At 33.7% G+C, this 21,189-nt stretch overlaps 2 protein-coding genes across 2 annotated transcripts in view; both read left to right on the top strand.

The window, feature by feature from the left end:
* Positions 1 to 18,018, top strand: part of LOC144470049 (ras-specific guanine nucleotide-releasing factor 2-like) — a 66,381-nt gene extending 48,363 nt beyond the window's left edge. Inside the window, exons 11-12 of the mRNA XM_078180844.1 lie at positions 17,660 to 17,850; positions 17,920 to 18,018. Of these exons, the coding sequence (XP_078036970.1) occupies positions 17,660 to 17,850; positions 17,920 to 18,018 (290 nt within the window). The remainder of the gene's footprint in view (positions 1 to 17,659; positions 17,851 to 17,919) is intronic.
* The window catches only part of Scp2 (Sarcoplasmic calcium-binding protein 2), an 87,908-nt gene that overhangs the window by 3,720 nt on the left and 62,999 nt on the right, over positions 1 to 21,189 (top strand). The gene's annotated exons all lie outside the window — the stretch shown is intronic.

Genomic DNA, 21,189 nt, shown 5'->3' with positions numbered 1-21,189 from the left:
TTCTTATTGTTGTTATTTAAATACGAATTTTGTAAATGTTGTTATGACTTTTCTGTATAATTAAAATTGCAATGATTCTTTTTTTCAATCCTGTTATACCGTTTAAAGATTATTTTTAATGTTGTTATTTAAATATGGATTTTTAAAATTATGCTTGATGATTGTAATTTATTTTTTGATAGAAGCAAGAACTGCTTTAAATTGAATTTCTATGGGGTTTAAATTGAGAAATTAGTATATTCGTAATTAATAAATATGTTGTAATATTGTCATTTGATAAATTTATTTGTGCTTCAGGAATTGAAAATTGTATAATAAATATACAAGTGAATAAAAATGACCTAATAGAATATAATCTAATATATTATAGCTTAATATGATATAATTTACTATGATATAAACCAATATAGTATAATTCAGTATAATACAATTCACTATAATATAAATCAATATAATATAATTCACTATAATATAATTCACTGTAATATAATTCACTATAATATAATTTACTGTAATATAATTCACTATAATATAATTCGTTATAACATAATTCACTATAATATACTTCAATATAATAAAATTCACTATAATATATTTCAGTATATTATAATTCAATATAACATAACAACCTAACAAAAAATATTAAAAATCAAATCATAATATAGCAGAAAAAGTTTCTTAAATTATCCCGTGCCAAAACTAAACTATTGTTTGTTAAAAGTGAAAAGGAAATTCAAAGTGTGAAGAAACAATAATAAAATTGCTTGGAGAAGCGAACGTCATAAATAAAAAGAGCGATATCTAAGAATTTTGAAAGAATAGAAGATTTACAGTAAAATTATTACCGACGTGTACGGATCCTGCTTCAGAAGTGAAAATAACGTTCTTTGGAACAAGCTACGTGTTCGCGAACATTGTTTGCACGAGCGAGGATGGTTTTTATTTCGTGGAATTGGCTAGTACCGGTGACGTGTTCACGGTTCAAAGAAGATTTAACAACCCGGCTACGTTCATGCACGTTTCATTTCATTTAAGCTCGTAATTGGTTAATTGTGTTCTGCTTTATTAAGTCTGGAAATCGTGTTTGTAGACCGACGGTGCGCATCTTTAAAAATCATCTGCCCTAACCACCGTCTCGTCTCGTTACTTCGAATAAATTAAATCTATTCATTTAGACGAAGAAAGGGAACTGCTTTGCTTATTTATTAACGCGATACTTGGTAAGTTATATAAATTGAGAAAAAAAGTTACGTAGTGATTGAATAATCTAATAGTGGATTTTTGTGACGTAAAATACAGCGAAGTGGACTCGAGAATGTTTACTAAATTATTAGCTGTAAAAATGGTTGAAAAGTTAATAGGAGCTTGATAAAAGTTTCAACAAGACTTACGTGAATCAGATGAAAATTTAAAGATAATTTATACGAACTCGATAAAGATTTAAACAGGATTTATGATAACTTGATGAAAATTTAAACGAAACATGAACTTGTTATTAAAATAACAATTTCTGTTACTTTAGTTCCTCGCAACGATTAAACAAGAAACGCGAATCTCCTTTGAAACATTTAATCAATTTTCAATTAAAACCTGATAAAACTGCAAAACCATAAATCACAAAATAATTTCAAAGACAATAAATAATCGTTGTTTATGCAATGGTACATCGTGTCGCAAACGAATTCTCCATTAGAAACGAGCCGTTCCCATAGAATCGTCGATTAACCGCGGCGTTTCTCTCGGCACGCCGCGCCAGTAATAATTACTTAATTCGATAATAACGATCAACCGTTCCAGGATACTTCTATTTCTCGTTCCGCCGGTTAACCGCGCGCGCGAGCTCTCCACTGTCTCTGAAAATAAGGAAATACTTAGGCCGGCCGGCACTCGTTGTTTTTCCGCCGCTTCAATTACACCGAGTACACTCGACGGTTGTCTTAAGGCGCGCGGCGACGCTATCGGGGAAACTTAACATGTTTGAAAATACCGCATACTTTCGACGTAGTCCGGAAACTTTTCCGCGAATTTCCCCTGCGCGGAGGCGGCAATCTCCTCCGTGGATACTTTTTTCCTGTTCGACGTCGAACAGGAATCTTGATCGATTAAGAGAGTTATAATATTATGTTTGTTATCATTTATAACATAGTTATAATATTATATTTGTTATAATTTATAACATAGTTATAATATTATATTTGTTATAATTTATAACATAGTTATAATATTATATTTGTTACAATTTATAACATGGTTATAATATTGTATCGTAACATTATATGTTATATTATTTGATATTACATCTATAACCTAGTTATAATATTATACTTTAACATTATATTTTACATTATTCAACATCATAATTTATATTTTAACATTATATTTATAATATACTTACAAATTATATTTACAATGATCCATGACATATATAGATTGTTATGTTTCAACATTATACTTTACATTAGTTAGCAATATAATATTATATTTTAATTAAATTAATATAAAATATAGTATATTCTACTGTAATTATATTATTTATTATACAGTATAGTGTAACATAATATAGTATACTATAATATAATAATATGGAATATTATATACTATATTATACTAATTATATTAATAATTAAAATATCAATGACGATATTATACATTATATGGCTAGTGTAATACAATATATCATGCTATAATATAATATATAATATATTAAATTATAATAATCTATAATATATTATAGTACAATATAGAGTAATAGAGTAAAATATATTATACTAATTACATTAATAACTATACTACGTATATTAAATTAGTACACTATAATATTATATAACATATTGCAATATATATTACTATACTGTAGCATATTTTAACATAATCCAGTATACTACAATATACCATATAATACAATAATATAATACAACAAAGTAACAAAATTGTCCTCATAAAAACAGCTCGCCAACAACCATATTTTTCCAAAGGACAAAGAAATCTTTATTCGCGACAAATACTTTGTTCATAAGTGGCAGCAAGTTCTCCGGCGATCTGCATTGTTAGGGACGCGCGCGCTGACATTACTAGGTCCCGATTGATTTCTGATAATTCCGCAGAATTTTGCCCTTGCAGAAAAGAGACCGACACCGTCTCCACAATTGCACCGCGAAATCGCATAAGATATTAGGTTGGTAAGATATCAGGTCGGTAAGAAATTAATGTCGGTTTCCGATCTTTCGAACTTTAACCTATGTTTTGAGATAACAATTCACTTTTTCTCTGTTCGCCTTTCAATGTCATCTTACGGTGCAGATGTCGTGCTGCACGTTGATTGGCATGCCTTTGTCTGTACCGTTAATTTGTGCTCATTCGAAGTTATCGACTTCGCAATGGACACCAAGCAAGTTCGTGTAATATTCGTTCGAAGAATTCATCAGTTCCGGAACAACAGAATTTTACGCTGATGGAATTAACAAACTGTCAATTTATTGGCAAAAATGTGTCGATTGTAATGAATCTTATTTTGTTTAAAAAAAATACCTATTCCGATTTGTGATATGTCGATTTAAAGATATAGTTTGGAAGCCGACGTCATTCTCTTACCAGCCTAATAGAATCCCTATCGTCTCGTAGCTGGGAATTACGAACGGTTGCAACACACGGGCGCAACACCGGGCATTGTAATTTAGCAACAATTTTCATCCCACTCCGTAATGCGACACCGGCCGCGCGCGTTCCGCGACGGGATAATAAATTCATTTCGAATCACGGCGAGGCATCACGGTTTCGTTATTTATTCGTCCATATTCGGCTCTCGCGAGTCTCCGTAACATACCGAACCGTCCGAAACAACGTTCGTCACGTTTCTATATTCTATAAAACGGATTTTAAGGTTCTGTTAATGTCAGCCACGCGCGTCGTTTTACAACAGAATTTCTAGGCGGGCTTGTTTCCAGCTCGTTTCGCTTTTCCATGCGCACGCATCTGTAACGGATAATCTATGATTTATTTATTTGTTTAGAAATATTTGGAGATTTTTTTATCCCTCAATCCTTTGCACTCGAAGTTATTGAAAGCAGCTCTTCTCAGCGAAGGTGTTATCATTTTGTATTACATAATGCATTTTGTGTATAAGGGATGCGATCCTGTGAATCATAAAATTGTTACTTTTTAACAGTCTCTTAAATAAAGAAAAACTTCGATAATATAAATATTATTTTGAATAGTAATATACGAAATTTTAGTGGCGAAATGAGAAACAATTAAAATGCTGTTCTATTCGAATTCAGTATTAAATTTTCTAACAATTTTTAAATCAATCAAACAATTTTAATGAATTTCATTATGGTACAATTATCGTACTATGTATATAGATTTAGGGATAACATTCATCGAAATTGTTTAAAAATTGGGGGTAACGCCGGTTGAAAATTGAATAGCGAATTTAAACGTTAATAATAAATTTATTAATAATAAAATTATTATTAGAAATAAAAGAAGATTATTATTGGAAATCTCCGTCGCGAGTCTGACCAGTCGATTGTTAAAATTGTTGTCAAGCGACAATCCCGCCGAACGTCGTAAGCGTAGATTAATCAACAATTTCGATCAGCTGTTCTAAAAACCTACAAACTTTAGGAAAAATCCGGCCTCCTGGGGTCCTCCTAGCGATGCTCCATTTAAGATAAATACACGATCCGTGCCAATTACTATAGTCGGTAAAACGCTGGCCGCGAGCCAGGCTATCCCGCGCGATTTATTATAAACTTCATTATGCAATGCGGTAAATAATTATTTGCTGTAATAAGTGCGGCCTCCGCGAGTGGCGAGATCGATAATCGAATAGCTGCTTGTAAGTGCACTTACATGTGCACGGAGATGTGCCAACATGCTGCAATATTCTATAATATTAACGCAAATGGGGTTATTGTTAACTTAGAGATATCGTTGACTTAGCATTTAGCAGCATTTTAACTTAAATTATCTTTGATAATTCAATTAAAATTATAAATTCATTTCTGTAACTTTTTCACAAATCAAATGGAAGGCTATTTCATTCTTATATATTATCATTTTTAATACTTATTCAGCATTGTTTGAAACATATTTTTCCTGTGTCAAAATATTGAAGTTTGTACGAGTTAAACGTTGATCTGTAAATTTCGTTCTCTTACGTTATCTTTCGCATTTTATGGAGTAACAAATTAGAAACCATTCCGATGAATTGGAAACGCTGTTGTTAGGTCAATTAAATAATTAGGCAGATCCTGATCTCGACTGCGCTTTAATTATTTAATATACCGCTTTCGACACAGTTCACAGGAGATACAAATTAAAAACCGTTAACGAAATACTCAATTTTCCATATTCCAAATATAAACATCCCTTCAACCCCTTTAACTCTCACTATAACTAGTTTCACAGCTACACAGATCATCATTTATTTATTACTAATAAACTTCAAACAAAAAGTTTATACCTATTATATCGCAATCGTCGTTGTTTAAACATTAACTACCATTTAACAGACTACCTTCAAAATCTTCAGAACAGAGTCTGATATTACAGCGCAAGGGGTTAATTGGGATTCGCTCTACGAATATATATATCAAAATTAAAATAACACGAGCAAGGCGCAGCAACAATATCGAGACCACGTTTGAAACCTTACAGCGGCTGCTACACGTGAAATTCATTTACCAGTTTCCACGAGTCAGGAAAATACTACAAGTTGAACATCTATTTCGAGTGAAATCGGCCGGAGCGTTGCGCAGGGGTTGCATTGTTTCGTCCCTCTCCCTTTCTCCCACCGCCGCGTCTTTTCTTCTTCGATGTTAATGATCGCCGCGACACGAAAGTTTGATAAAGGAACGCCCCTTCCATGTTGCCTCCTATACGGCCTATCAATTTAATTCCTGCTGCTTCCTTTTTTCTTACCGCCGTTGCACACCGGATGGCTCCTATCGTTACGATATAAATAGTGGCTAGTTGAATGTCGTCCGCTGCTTAGCCTTTTTATTCTCTCCCTCTCTCTCTCTCTCTCTCCATCTCTGTCTCTCTCTATACAATATATATAAATCTTTTTACATATCGATGTAGATAGATCATTAGATATATCGCTCTCTTTTTACGTCACTCTGCTGGTCTTCCTTACTCTCTCTCTTCCTTGCTCACTCTCTCTCTCTCTCTCTCTCTCATTCTTTCTCTATATTTTTCTCTCGTTCTCTCTGCATCACTCTCTTGTTCTCTCTCCCTTGCTCTCTCCATATATATGTCTCTCTCTCTCTCTCGCTCTCTCTCTTCCATACTCTATCTCTCTATATTTTTTTCTTTCTCTCTCTCTCTTTCTCTCTCTTTTTCTCTCTCTATATTTTTTTCTCGTTCTCTCTGCATCACTCTATTGTTCTCCAGTCCTCGCTCTCTCGCTCTACATATCTCTCTTGCTTACTCTTTCTTACTCTCTCTCTCTCTCTCGGTCTCTCTCTCACTCTCTCTATATTTTTCTCTCGTTCTCTCTATATCTCTTTCGTCCTCTCTATATCTCTTTCTTCCTCTTCCTCTCTTTCTCTCTCACTTTTTCTCTCTCTCTCTCTCTCTCTCCGTTACTCTTTCTTTCTCTCTCTCTCTATATATGTATCTATCTCTCTCCGGCTCTCGCGCGCATTGTCCGGTCCGCTCTCACTCGGCGTTTCACACAGTTCCAAAGTTGCATTGACCGTGCAGTTTACGAGCGCGCGGCGTTTATTGCATAGTTGCGCGCGGTCCCTGTTACAAAATAATAACTTGACTCCCGGACGGTCGCGGACGGGTCCCGCGCGCAAATAAAAAGTCAAATTTGGCGGCGAGAGCCCTCCGGGGAAAGAAGGTGAATTGCTTTGTTCCGAACAACATTCCGAGTTAGTGAAAGTTTCGATGCTGTAAATCGGCTTTGCGAGGCGCGCGCGCGCGCACAGTTTCTACGGGAATACGTAAGAAATTATAGCGCGACGATGATTTCGGCACATCGGTTCTCCTTGTACGCTTCAAAGATTGAAGAAGATTCAGTTTTCATTTATCGTTTAACGTTTGATCTAATTGTTATTGATTCGCTGATTAATTTATATATAAATTTCAGAGGTTCGAGGATTTTTTATTTGACTTCGATTCGTTTCAAGCTCGAAACTACCCTTAGTTTTTGTTGTCAAAATATTTTTGATAGCATTCTATGGGATTTTGTAAAATTGAAGAATATTCATTTGTACTTTATTGTTTAATGTCTAATTTGATTGTTATCATTTCACTGATTAAATAATATTTATATTCGCAACGTTTGGGGATTTTTGTTCGATTTCACTTTGTTCTAAACATATTTTTTATAGAATCGTATAGGATATTGTAAAATTGGAAGAGATTCATTTTTCATTTATTATTTGTCGTCCGATTTAATTATTATTGATTCACTGTGCAATTAATATTTAAGTTTGCAACGTTTAAGGATTTTTATTCGATTTCGATTCGTTCCGAGCACAAAACTACCCTTTCCCTTCACTGTAAAAATATTTTTGACAGAATTCTATGAGATTTTGTAAAATTGAAGAAGATGCATTTTTCATTTATTGTCTAACGTTTTATTTCATTATTATTGGCTCGCTGAGGAAATAACATTTAAATTCGCAACGTTTAAGGATTTTTCTACCATTTCGATTCATTGAATCCTCAAAACTACCCTCTTCCTTTATTGTAAAAATATTGTTGGTAGAATTCCGTGGGATTTCGTAAAATTTCAAGCGGAAAATTGCTGGAAAACGGAATATCAATAATTGCCGGAAACGTTGAATCGGATAGCCGGATAAGTGAATAATTGTAAGCGCGCTCGTACTTTGGGAGATCAGACCGCGTCAACGAAATGTAACGAGCTCTCGCTCCAATTTTCGGTAACAACGTTAATCAGTCCGTATTAATCTAGTAATTCAATGATAAACGTTCGAGTTTGCGTACGAATGAACGACGGACAAATTTGAGCTCGCGTTGTAAATTGTCGACGAGGGCGGACGAGGGGGGGGGGGGGGGGGGGGGGGGGGGCGTGTGGACATTTTGATCTCTGGAGATATCGGCCGCGTTGTGGACCGTGTAAACACGTGTAGTGTAATGAAGTTACGAACCAAAGCGTTGTAAATTTTCAGAATATTTTTGTCCTGTCATTTTGCGCACCTTAAATTTTATTTCTCGATAATTTATATCGATAACTAACTATTTGCTAGTAAGGCATCATTGTCGAGAAAAATTAGGGTGGACAAACAGATATTATTGGCTTTATTTTTAAATTATATTCTCTGGGGGTGTAAATAAATAAATAGAGATAAATAGATAAATAAGCAGATGGTGTTAAATGGGAAAATATTATTGTTTTATTTTCGTTTATTTTTTGTCGTAGAATCGACCCCTTTTCGGTTGTAGCATTGGTTATTCGACATTACATATTTTATATTTGCTTCGTTATGAGTTTATGAATTTTGAATTATTATACTACTATACTGTTATTTTAAATATAATTTATAATACAATATACTGTGTTATGTTATAAATATACTAAATATACTAGAAAACAAAATATATTATAGCATATCGTATAATATATTTAGTATAGTAAAGTAATATACGATATAATTTAATATATTATGCAATATATAATATAGTATTTTTAATGTAATAGTATAACAGTATAACATTCTACTAATATAATAATATACGAAATAAAACAGCAGTTAACTCGTAACAAAATGTATTATACAAAACAATATACTACAATATATTTAATATGAAAGTATAATATATAATATAATATACAATATATAATACATACTACATTATATCATATAATACATTAAATTACAACACTGTAATAGTACACCATTCTACTGGTATAATAACACACCAAGTACAACAGTAATTAACTCGTAACAAAATACATTATACTAAATATACTGCACAATAGGTACCAATTTTTATCAAATATTACACAGTGACTCACCAAAGTATTTGTTCACCCAGTTTCCTAGGTACAATTATGTGCAATAAACTAACTCATTAACACAACTATGCGCTAGTTACAATGAGATCTGGTACAATTCTCGTGCAATTATTTATTAAATATTATATAAGGCCGTCGTCACAGTGTCAATATAATTAAACGAACGAGGGAAGGACGGTGAACGATCGATAAAGAATGCTGTAGAAAGTACAAATATATGAGACACCTTTTAACATTAAAATTGATCGATAAACAAGGAAGCACATTTTTATGTTCGCGAAAAATAACGCGCACTCTTCAGTGCTCAATTATGCATAGAAATGATTAAAATAATATTCGTTTAACTTCTCATTTTAATTCCTGTTGCAAATGTGGAACGCAACGGAAAATATCTGCAATAAAGTTGTGACTGCAATTATTAATCCTTTGCGGTTGAAATTATTTCAACTTTAAAATGTAGAAATATAATATAATATTAGTATAGCATAATATAGTATAATATGATATAATATAATACAATATAATATGGTATAATTAATATCATACAGTATGATACAATATAATATAGTATAATATAATATAATACAGTATAATATAGTTTAATATAATATAATACAATATAATATAGTATAATATGATATAATACAGTATAATATAGTATAATATAATATAATACAATATAATATAGTATAATATAATATAAGAAAAATATATTCACTAAAATTATAAATAAACTAAAAATATGAACTAAAATCTAACATTGAGTTACAGTAGTAGGCACCGAAATTACCAGATAATTTCTAAAATAACTCTAATTTCAGAGGAATCGACTCCTAAAGATCGGTTTCCATCATTTTCGAAGAATTGATATGATCGTAATATACCTAAGCGTTTTCCAACTTAGCGTTCTGTTATTTTAAATGGGACGTTTTCGCGCCACGGTTGTTAAACAACCGATATCTGTAGTTGACGCGACATTAAGCAGCCAATAAAACGACGGTGAAAGACAGCCAATTTATTCGATCGTCTTCTTCCCTGTACTATACTGTAGAGTTTTCTCAAGTTATACGCGGAGATTCGAAAACGGGGCGGTTCCGGTTGTGTACGTACCAATCGTCTGGTCGTATCTGGCTCAGCCGAACGATACACAGGCGTCGTTCAATTAACTCCGAACGATGGAATCCAAAGGATTTAAGCGAGTGAAGAGAGAGAAAGGGAGACAGAGAGAGAGAGAGAGAGTCGCAAGCCATATGACGGCAATATTCAGACGCTCGTTTCTCGGCAACCATTGAGAATCAGGCTTACGCCGACGTGACGCTCCCTCGAAATTGGCTCAACATTTCACGCTGACTAACAATAAGTGCTCGCGTCGTTCGTCGGAGTGCTCTATGTACAATGTGTCCTATTTTAACATATAATCGTCAGCCGTTCCGCTAATGTATTTTTCGATTTTCTCGAGAACCCGGCGCGGGCGAGGGCGCGCGCGCGCACACAAGCCCCGCGACGGTAAAAGCAGCATAGAGCGGTCCAGATTCTTTTTTACTTCGGCAACGGGAATTTATTTTATTTCTGCGCCGTTGCACCGGAACCTCTATTTATTCACCACGGGAATGTAGTGTAAATAAAACGATTTCTCGGGGGATATATTTTTTCTTATTTACACTCGAGGGATTGTATTATTATGTTGTTTAATTTGTTTAATTTGCCATTAGGTGGAATTGTGAAAAAGTAAAGAGAGGGTTTCTATTTATCTTGTATTTGTTAGGGTTCTATTGTATGTTTATGTTAATGTGAATTACAATTGTTATTTGACACTAATAGAAATTATATTAATATGGTGTATTGATTATATTATTATGTTACATGTTATTGTATTTATTATATTATTATTTTATATATTATCGCATTTATTATGATTATAATTTTATGATGAAATATTGTATGAAGAGTAGGTGTACTTTAAAAAATTAACAAACATCGAATGCTTATTAAAAAGATGGAAACTCGATATTTATTTTTTAATTGACAATTGAACAAAAACATGAGCTTGATAACATAACATGAATATTATATATTTACTGCCAACAGTTTCGTAAATGTTTGCTATATGGATGATTGTTACTTGGACAAATGCTTCGGTGAAGCAAACTATTTATCCACTAGGCAGTATAATACAGCTTTTAATGAATTATATTCTCTATTCCCAAGCCTGATATAAAAGTGAATAAAAGTTCCGGTTGCTTTCCTCGTGCCGGCGATATTTTACGAAAGGTGAGCTCCGAAGTAGCATTATGAAGCGTGTAGAACGGTAGAATAACAAACATTTACGTTCAACGATAATAATTAAAGTGACAAATCGTATTCGTTGCTGTAACGAATCAATAAACGCCGGAAAATAATACTTATCCAGTCGTTCGGATAATGATAATAGAAAATAATTGTCTGAGTCCCTTGTTCCCTCGAATATCAATGATGGGTCTCTGGAAAAAGGAAGACAAAGTTGCTTCGTATAAAAATAAATAATAATATTGCAACCATACACCACTTTTATTAGTTTTATGGTACCAGTATTGTAAAATGCATCACAGGGAATGATGTCATGCTTAGGAAATAATGTTTTCTTCGCTTTTTGTATTAGTCCCTCCCATTATGGATTGGCCACTCCTCAATTGTATTGGTCCCTCCTTCTTTGTATCGACTCCACCTCTTTTGGTTTGATGCCTCCCATGTTTGGGTTCGGCCTTTCTACTTTTGGATTAACTCTCACGTATTTAGGTTAAGTACTTCTTACTTTTGGACACCCCAGTTTTGTATTAGCTCCACCTCATTTAAGATTAGTCCCTCCTTCTATGGACTGGCTACACCCCTTTTGCATTGACCCCTCCTTTTTTGTATTGGTCTCTCCTTTTTTTAGTGGTCCTACAATCTTTGTTTGCCATTTCTTCTTTTCAATCAGTCCTCATACTTTGAGATTAGTATTTTTCAATTTTGGTCGCTCCCGCTTTTATATTAGTCCCTCCTCATTTAAGGATATGCCCTCTCCCTATTGCATGACCCCTTTTGTATTGGTCCTTCCTTCTATATATTGGTCCCTCCTTCCCTTTATTGCCCTTCCGCTGTTTGGGCTCTTCCTTTCTACTTTCAAATTAGCCCTCACGCTTTGAGATTAGCAATTCTCACTTTTAGACACTCCCAGTTTTGTATTAGCCACTCCTTCTTGAAGGTTGGCACCTCCTATTTTACTTTAATCACTCCTACTCTCAGTTTAACCACTTCTACTCTTAGTTCGACCCCTCCCATATCTAGATTAGTCCCTCCCTCTTTCATACCAACCCCTCCCTTTTACATTATCCAATACAAACAATAATATTAATCAGCATAAAAATTTACTTTCCAAAATTAAATCTCAATCAAAGTATTAACAAAGTTGAATTGAAATTGTATTTCATAAAGAAAAAGCAAGTGTCCTATGAATTACGAGAAACTCCGATTCAACGAAAATATAAATTAAATTTCCCTCATTAGGCTATCCATCGACTATATAAATCGGGGAAATCTCCCCACTCAGTCAGCCATGTATTCAGTCAGCCTTCATAAAAATATGAAGCTTTGAAAATCGCTCGTTCGTATACACGAACTATATTTTATATTAATACTAATAATAAAAAAAATTTATATTTTATATTAATACTAATAATAAAAAAATGTATATTTTATATTAATACTAATAATAAAAAAAATTATATTTTATTTTAAAATATTAATAATTTTATATAGTAAACGTCAGATTGTCATCGATAACACGCTACATTTTCTTATCGTCGCCTGTTGCAATAATTAGCGTGCAGTTGCGATTCAATATTGATTTACTTCGCCACGCAGAGATTGCAAAAACTGTGTGGCGCTTATGGTATCCGGTATCGCGGTCCGGATGCGCGACTAATACCGCCGCGGCGGTATAGCCGGGGCCGTTCCGCCGAATTCGATGGCCGGCGCGTGTTTTTCTTTCTGTTTTCCGTCTGCAAATCGGATTCTATCCGCGATGGTTGCCGGGGCGGTAGGCAACAGAGCCGAAGTTTCCTTCGATCCGCCGAGAGGGCGATTACAGCGCGGCGCCGAGTGTCGTTTAGATGCTGCCCGGATCGGTTGAACTGCACGCTAATTGCATGTACAAATATACAATTAAGGGTTCATTCGCGCGACTAAGATATTCCGGTTGGACATTTTTGTTAATTGACTATTGGACGTGGTCGGACGCCGGATTAACGGAAGCTCCGAGGAAAAAGTGTGGCGGCGGGTCGCGACGGACGCGAACTCGATTCGGAAGATATTCGCTAAACAAATTGCATGCGAAATTGAATCGAACGCGAGCGACGGCCTTTAAAGAAATCGTTCGCTTTGCCGACGCTGTTGTCCGCGTGAGAATTGTCTCGGGATTATTCATAATCTCGCGGATCTTATGGAACACCGACTATTCCAAACCCTCTCATTTTCCTCGGAATTAATAACATTTTCATTATAAATTGATGTTTCAATTACGTGATATTATTAATTTATTAATTATGGTACATTGATGTGTTATATGATTCATTCGGTATAATTGATATTGATTCGTTAATTGATCAAATAATTAATTGATTATCTAATGTTAATATGCGTTGAGATAAGTAATAGATATATTTGTAAATATATATGAAATATTTATAAACAGGTAAATGCAACAGCTTTATAAATATATAGAAAATTATTTAATCATTTCATAATATATATTACCTAGTAACATATATTTTAAAAAACTGTATGCATTGTAAAATCAAGTGAATGTTAAACAAGTAAATACAAAATCTTATACTATATAAAACAATATCATAACGTATACTATATCACGTATATTATAACGATTACAGTTACTAAAATATTGACCGGTACCATTTCCATTAAAAAACAAACACAAACATTTAAAAAACCCTTCGCAACTGACAAATTAAATGCTGTCAATATTTTTCTTTGTTAAAAACACTTGTTCGGTATCTCTTTCAATTTTATAATCATTTTCCAATTCCCTTTAAAAGGCCAGCATCGGTCTAATAAAAACATAGACATTCTCGTTAATAAAAATTTGGAAAAATCGTGCTTCCGAAACCGCGGTATCCATTCAATTTCGCTGGCCAGTGTTTTTCGTTTCATCGCGGTCTCCGCGGAAATTCGCGTATCATTTTCGCGGTGGCGGTTCGAACATGAATTTGTTAGTCGCGCAGGCGGCGATACGGTTTCACATCATTTTCCCGCTGTTAATTCTCTTAATCATGTTCCCGTCCACGGTTCATCCTCAACTTTTTAATGGATAGTATCATCGTCGCGGTCATACCCGAACCTCATAATTCTTTTCCTTTGTCAGCGAGTCAGCGCCGGTGCCAACTGAATAACCTAATTAAAACATTTCTCTGTCATCTGATGGAACGATATAGCGACGCGGATGTTCGCGGACGCGGGAACTATTGTTCTTAAACTATAATTTTCGGTCTGTCCGAGACAGTCAAATCAAGGTAATTAATTATTTTCTGAGCCGATGATACGAGAAAATATTTAAAATATATGAATATATATATATATAATTTTAAATGGTTTCAAGGGTTGCGTGATTTGGTGTTAATAATAATTATTTAAGCGAACGCATCGAGATTGCTGAAATCGTATATAAAACAAAAGTAGAAGCTAAAATTATAGCCAATATTATTATATAATATGTTTCATGTAAAAATGAAATAAAATATAGAAATACGATATAATATGATTAATATAAAAATATAATATAATATAATTAGTATAAAAAATGAAATAAAGTATAGAAATATGCTATAATAAGATTGATATAAAAACGAAATAAAATATAGAAATATGCTATAATAAGATCGATATAAAAATGAAATAAAATATAGAAATATGATATAATATAATTAGTATAAAAATGAAATAAATAAAACAAATGAAATAGATAAAATAAACATTTTTTTTTTTTATTAGTTATTTATTGTCGCATTTATTGTCACACTAATATTCCAAATATATAAAAATACTACTATCTTTAATTAACCTACAATGAAAGAACGATTACGATCGTTAACGCGTTAAAAATATTGAAAAATTCTTTCTCGGTGAAATGTTTCTCTGCGATCACCTTTCACATCTTATTTCTCATAAATGCCACGTATTTAGGAAAGAATTACGCGGCGTAATGGGAATGCTCGCTAAACGCCGATAAAAGTTCCTTTATACGTATCAGATCGGCATTATTGCCGTGTTACCGTCTAATATAATAAATCCGATTTCCCCATATAGGAATCGGGGGCTTCCTCTTTGCCGGATTGTCATGGCGAGGCCGCCGGGTTGGTCCCGTTATCCCATGGAATTATTTTTTTTCAATAGGGAAAGACGTCCCCCGGCGTCGGGGAATCATTTCGATAAGACGGATCGCTGAGTCGCTATCAGTATTCGATTGCGACGAACGACCGTGCAGTTTATAATGCAAATAAATCCACGGCAATATAAATCGCATATTTCTCGTTGCGGCGATCAGATTAGCCGTATCCTACTTGCATAGGTTAGACGGGGGCGCCATTTACGGGAAGTCCGCGGAGAATGGTCTCGCGTTTTGCAATGTCGATGGTAGAACATTGTAGCCGGAGCCAGGCGAGGCTACATCGATTTTGATACGATCGATGATCCATTTGTAAAATTCGCTGGATCGAATCTTGTGAAAAATTATACTGTATTAATTTATTGCTTAATTTTTTTAAAGAATTGAATTCTTTGTAGTAGACGTAGGAATTTCTATTAAATATGACAATTTTTTAATATGTCATGTTTCTATTATGACAATTTTTTAATAAGTCATGTTTCTATTATGACAATTTTTTAATATGACACGTTTTTAATATGACAATTTTTTAATATAACATGTTTCTATTATGACAATTTTGTAATACGACACGTTTCAATATGACAATATTGAAGTTATTATTAGGCTGATAATATGTATTAATAGTTAAATATAAAAAAAGGTTAAAAATGTTTTATCATTTTCAAAGTATTTAATTTATTAAGCAAGGGAGTAAATGTTTATCTGGGACATTTTTGTTTCAAATGACATAGGATAGTTTTCGTTTTGCATAAAAATTCGCAATTGTTACTAATTGAACTTTGTAGCAAGTTATGTAAAAATATTTTATTTCGCATGACAATGTGGAATTATTAGGAAATTGGTTCCTGCTTAATAATATATATATTACGTAATATTATACACAGCGCACGTATTATACATTTTATTACAATTTGTGTACGCATACAATCCTGTATATCAATTAAACAATAAACTCCTCACTATATAACAAAAGCACTATTTAAAAAGAAATCTACACAATAAAACGTCTAAAAACTAAACAATTTACTATCTTACTGGCCGAATTAGCAAGAAAATAATTAATATATCATTTTTATTAATATATTCTATTATCCATGTAATATAAGCTATTAATCTAGCGATGGAATAATTTATAGCTAACAATAAATTGTCCGGGGAATTATTATTTCGACGTAATCGTGTCCAAGCAGCCCTCCAATGAAAATCGCCACCTAAAATAGTTGATGAAATTTCATTTTAGTAATGAAAATCGAAATGCTAACAATGGGAGGAGATGATACCCCCTAAATTCCCCAGCAGTATTAAACTGCAATTGTTATTTTAATTAAAGAGACATTGGGTGATTATCGATGACGGTGAAATAACGACGCGACAAGGGTTTTGAATTATCATGGTATGGATCTGCAGGGTAAATTGAGATGAGTGGGTGGCTACTCGAAAATTTTGGGTACCAGAGACTCGAATCGAATAGAATCGAGGTTAGCTCGTGATTTGGAAACTTGGAAATACTATGTGAAAAATTCGGGTACCAGAATCATGGCTAGAGTCGGGTTGAGTCGGGCCAGTACCTAAAAGCTTGAAAGTCTTATCTGAGAATTTCGGGTACGAGAGTCTCGGCTCGAATCGGGTCTAGTCAGATCAGTACCCGAAAGCTTAGAGATATTACTTAGAAATTTCGGGTACCAGAGTCTCGACTCGAGTCGGCTCGAATCAGGTTGAGACCTGAAAAGTTGGAAATTCTATCATTTTCAGGTGCTAGAGTCTCGACTCGAGTCGGCTCTATTTGGGTCAGTACTCGAAAGCTTAGAGATACTACTTGAAAATTTCGGGTCAAGTCGGGCCAGTACCCGAAAGCTTAGAGATATTATCTGAAAATTTCGGGTACCAGAGTATCGGCTCGAGTCGCCTCGAGTCGGATCAGTACCTGAAACTTGGAAATACTATCTGAAAATTTCGGGTACCAGAATCACAACTCCCGTCGATTCAAGTCGGATCAGTACCCGAAAGCTTAGAAATATTACCTGAAAATTTCGAGTACCTGAGCCACCACTAGATTCGGATCGAGACCTGAAAGTTTCGATGTACTACCTGAAAATTTTTGGTACCCGATACTCGAATCGAATCGGGTTAGGACCCGAAAGCTTGAAGCCAGTACCTGAAAATCTCGGATACCCGACTCGCAAGTTGTAGTAGGTCCAGACCCGAAAGCTTGGTGATACCCGAAAGTTTGGATATACTAGAAAGCTTGAAAATACCCGAAACCTTGGAGATACCTGAATGCTTGAAGATACCAAAAAGCTTGAAGATATCAGAAAGCTTGAAGGTACTCGAAAGTTTGAAGATACCAGAAAGCTTGAAGATGCCAGAAGGCTTGAAGATACCCGAAAGCTTGAAGATACCAGAAAGCTTGAAGATACCAGAAAGCTCGAAGGTACCCGAAATTTTCAGGTACCCGAGTATCAAAGTTATGTCAAAGTTATGATTAACATAAACTTTCGAGACCAAGCCTGAACCCAAGAAAAATACGCAACCCAATCCGAACCCGAAGAAAATACCCGAAGCTAATCCAAAACGTCAGGTACCCACTCACCCCCAGTAAATTGCAACGCATGAGTAATTTCACAATCGCGGTGAGGTCCACGTGAAGAAGTTTTTTAGAAGGAATAGCCAGAATTCATAAATCTCGCGGCTGAACTGCACGAAGTTTGCCTCCTAAATCTAAAGCGGACCATCCTCGCCAAAACGGATTCCTCGATCGGCTGACCATTATCCCTTTGGGAAATAAAATTTACCGTTTCCTTATTAAAACAGTGCTCGCATTTGTTCGTTAATTTAGCGGAAATACTTGCCGTAAGCTATTTTTGAAAGAAAATTTGTAGTTGAAGGTAAAATATAATGTAATAAAACAACAATCGCATTGAAATATCCATTTGGAAATTGGTCGATACTAATCATGGCAATTAACTAATGGACTTTTTTGTGAAATAAAAGCTGTCTGCATCGATTATAAGAATGAGAAACTAATATATTGTTTCTTTCTTTTTAGCAATTTTAATAGATTACCTCGCTCCATTCAATTAATTGATTTTAGTGTGTTATTATTACTGTTATAATTTTATTCGATATATTTACCACTTGGACATGAAATGATAGTTGCTTTCATTGTTATTATTCCATAATTATCAATGCTATTCACATAAAAATATAGAAAATTGAATAGTTAAATTCTCTATTACGTCTTTCAACATAATACAAAATAAAAAATTACAAAATAACTTTACAGTTACATTTTTATAACTTTTTACTATATCAAAGAAAATACTGTTAAACCTAATATACACAACATTATTATTATACTACAAACAAGAACGCTAATAATAAATATCATTAAATACCTTAAATAATAACATCAAGAGCCTTACTCCTATTAAAACTACAAAAAGAACATTAAACTATATTATAACATATATTAATATATTATTATATTATAATATTTTTTAAACTATATCGTAATACTTTGTTTATTCGTAAATTCTCGTCGGCATAATACTCGTTCGCAGCACCTATCCGATTGAAAAATTCCAGATAGAAATGGCGTGCTCGAATGGTCAATCTCGCGGTTGCACTTTTCTCGGCGGGAGAAATATCGCGGTTCCAAGAACAAAGCGGTTCAAAAGTAAAGAGAAGCTAAAAAATGGAGAGCTGGAAACTCCCGGACGTGAAACGGCTAATATTATAACTAACATATCGCGGAAGAAAGAGAAATACCCGCCGCACTTCTCGCCGCGCCGCGCCGTGATATATTGGCGGAGCCAACGCGAGATCGAACCTTCCATAAATTATCCGTGGTTTGCCCCAGCCCCGAAGCTTTGCAGCAGACGCGAACTACTTGAGAAATCTTTTGGCTGTTCTTTACGGGTGACCACAGCTGTTCCTGTATAGTCGTCGATGGTAGCGGTACTATTAACGCCTCGTGTGTCACGGTTCTTTCTACTTTTTATCGGGGGATCGACACGTTGCGATCGACTGGATTAACCCTTTGCGGTCGCATGTCGGATCTCGGATGGCCAAACTGTTTATTTATTTAACTATTTATTTATGAAATGGAAATTTATATTGTTATGGGAATGTGTATCTTTCAGGTCGCATAGTGAATGGTATTTCGTGAACCGGATATTAAAGGAATTAGGGTTATATGTAACTGAAATTATTATAGAATTGAATATAATAACGTTGAATTATAATTATAGTTGCAATATAATAGTATAATATAATTATAATTGTAATATAACTGTATAATATAATTGTAATTGTAATATAACTGTATAATATAATTGTAATTGTAATATAACTGTGTAATATAAGTATATATCATAATTATAATTGTATTATAATCATATAATATAATTACAATTGTATTATAATCATATAATATAATTACAATTATAATATAATCCTATAATAAAATTAGAGTAATAATATAACTGTATAATACAATTACAATGATATTAAGAATAATGATATTAAAAGTATCATACTTTAATTATATACAAGTGTATAATAAAATTACAATACAATATAACTAATATTACCAAGTAATATTAGTAAATTAATTATTGACAACAATATTCTCAATTGATTCTACCGTCTAATCCTATTATGGTTCAATCAATAATAATAAATAAATAAATAAATATATAGACATTTTACTATAAAATTTTAGTCTTTTCGCAAGATGGCTGCCTTAATTATCATATTTAATGGCTAACAGAGACTTTCAGCGATTTTTATCGATTTAACTAACACGAAACTCAATTGTTTTGTTTAAAAAGACTTCATGAATGAAACCACGTTTTCTATACTTCTTCACTACAATGAGTTGAATAATCTCTGTACTTCGACGTGCTCATAGCGATCAGCTGTTCGGAAAAGTTAGGGTCCCCCACGAAGTTAAAAACAGTTATTTTCACCTGGGAAAGTCGTGTTAACAAACTTTTTTTTACCACGAATTTAGTAACAAGCGCTCTTCTGGCAAACAGACGCTTCGCGGTTTACTTGAACAGGTATACTACAGGTACCAAGTAGACCAGATAAACCACCTACACAAGGTAAATTTTCTATGCAGGTACGATTGTTATTAGATAGGTCTTTTACAAATAATTTTATAACAATTTTTAGCAGAGATCGACGAAGTCTATATGATTGTTTATTCTACTCAGGTTTTAAAGAATAATAAGTAAAGGAAACAATTACATTAATTATACTAAATTGCTGAAAAAGTCGACAAATTAATTATACCATCGACTCAGAAAGAAAACAGAAGTTGTACGAGAGCAGTTCGATTATATAGTGCAAAAATTAATTTATCTTTTTTAGTAAATTTTTCCATTAATGGAAACCATGACTGACTATGAGAAATATTTCTCAACATAATAGTTTGTTCTATGAGAAATATTTCTCAACGTAATAGTTTGTTCTATGAGAAATATTTCTCAACATAGTAATTTGTCCTATGAGTAATATTTCTCAACACATATTTCCAGAAGCATGTTCAGAGTGATTGGTGAATTATACTGAGAAAGAGATGGCGAACACCATCAATTGTATTGTATAATTGTGAAAATGGCCCGTCGAGCGAGGGTTAATAGACACTAAAGTACCGTTTGCATGGAAGTGCTTGGCCCAAGTGCTTATCCGGAATTAAAGCGACTAACGTCTGCCATGTTCCCAGATCGTGCTTATAGAGAGGGAGAGAGAGAGTCCTCTATAT

The sequence above is a fragment of the Augochlora pura genome, chromosome 5, assembly GCF_028453695.1.
Source record: "Augochlora pura isolate Apur16 chromosome 5, APUR_v2.2.1, whole genome shotgun sequence".
NCBI classification, from domain to species: Eukaryota; Metazoa; Arthropoda; class Insecta; order Hymenoptera; family Halictidae; genus Augochlora; species Augochlora pura.
The sequence above is the reverse complement of the archived record's forward strand: the minus strand, read 5'-3'. Positions and strand labels throughout refer to the sequence as shown.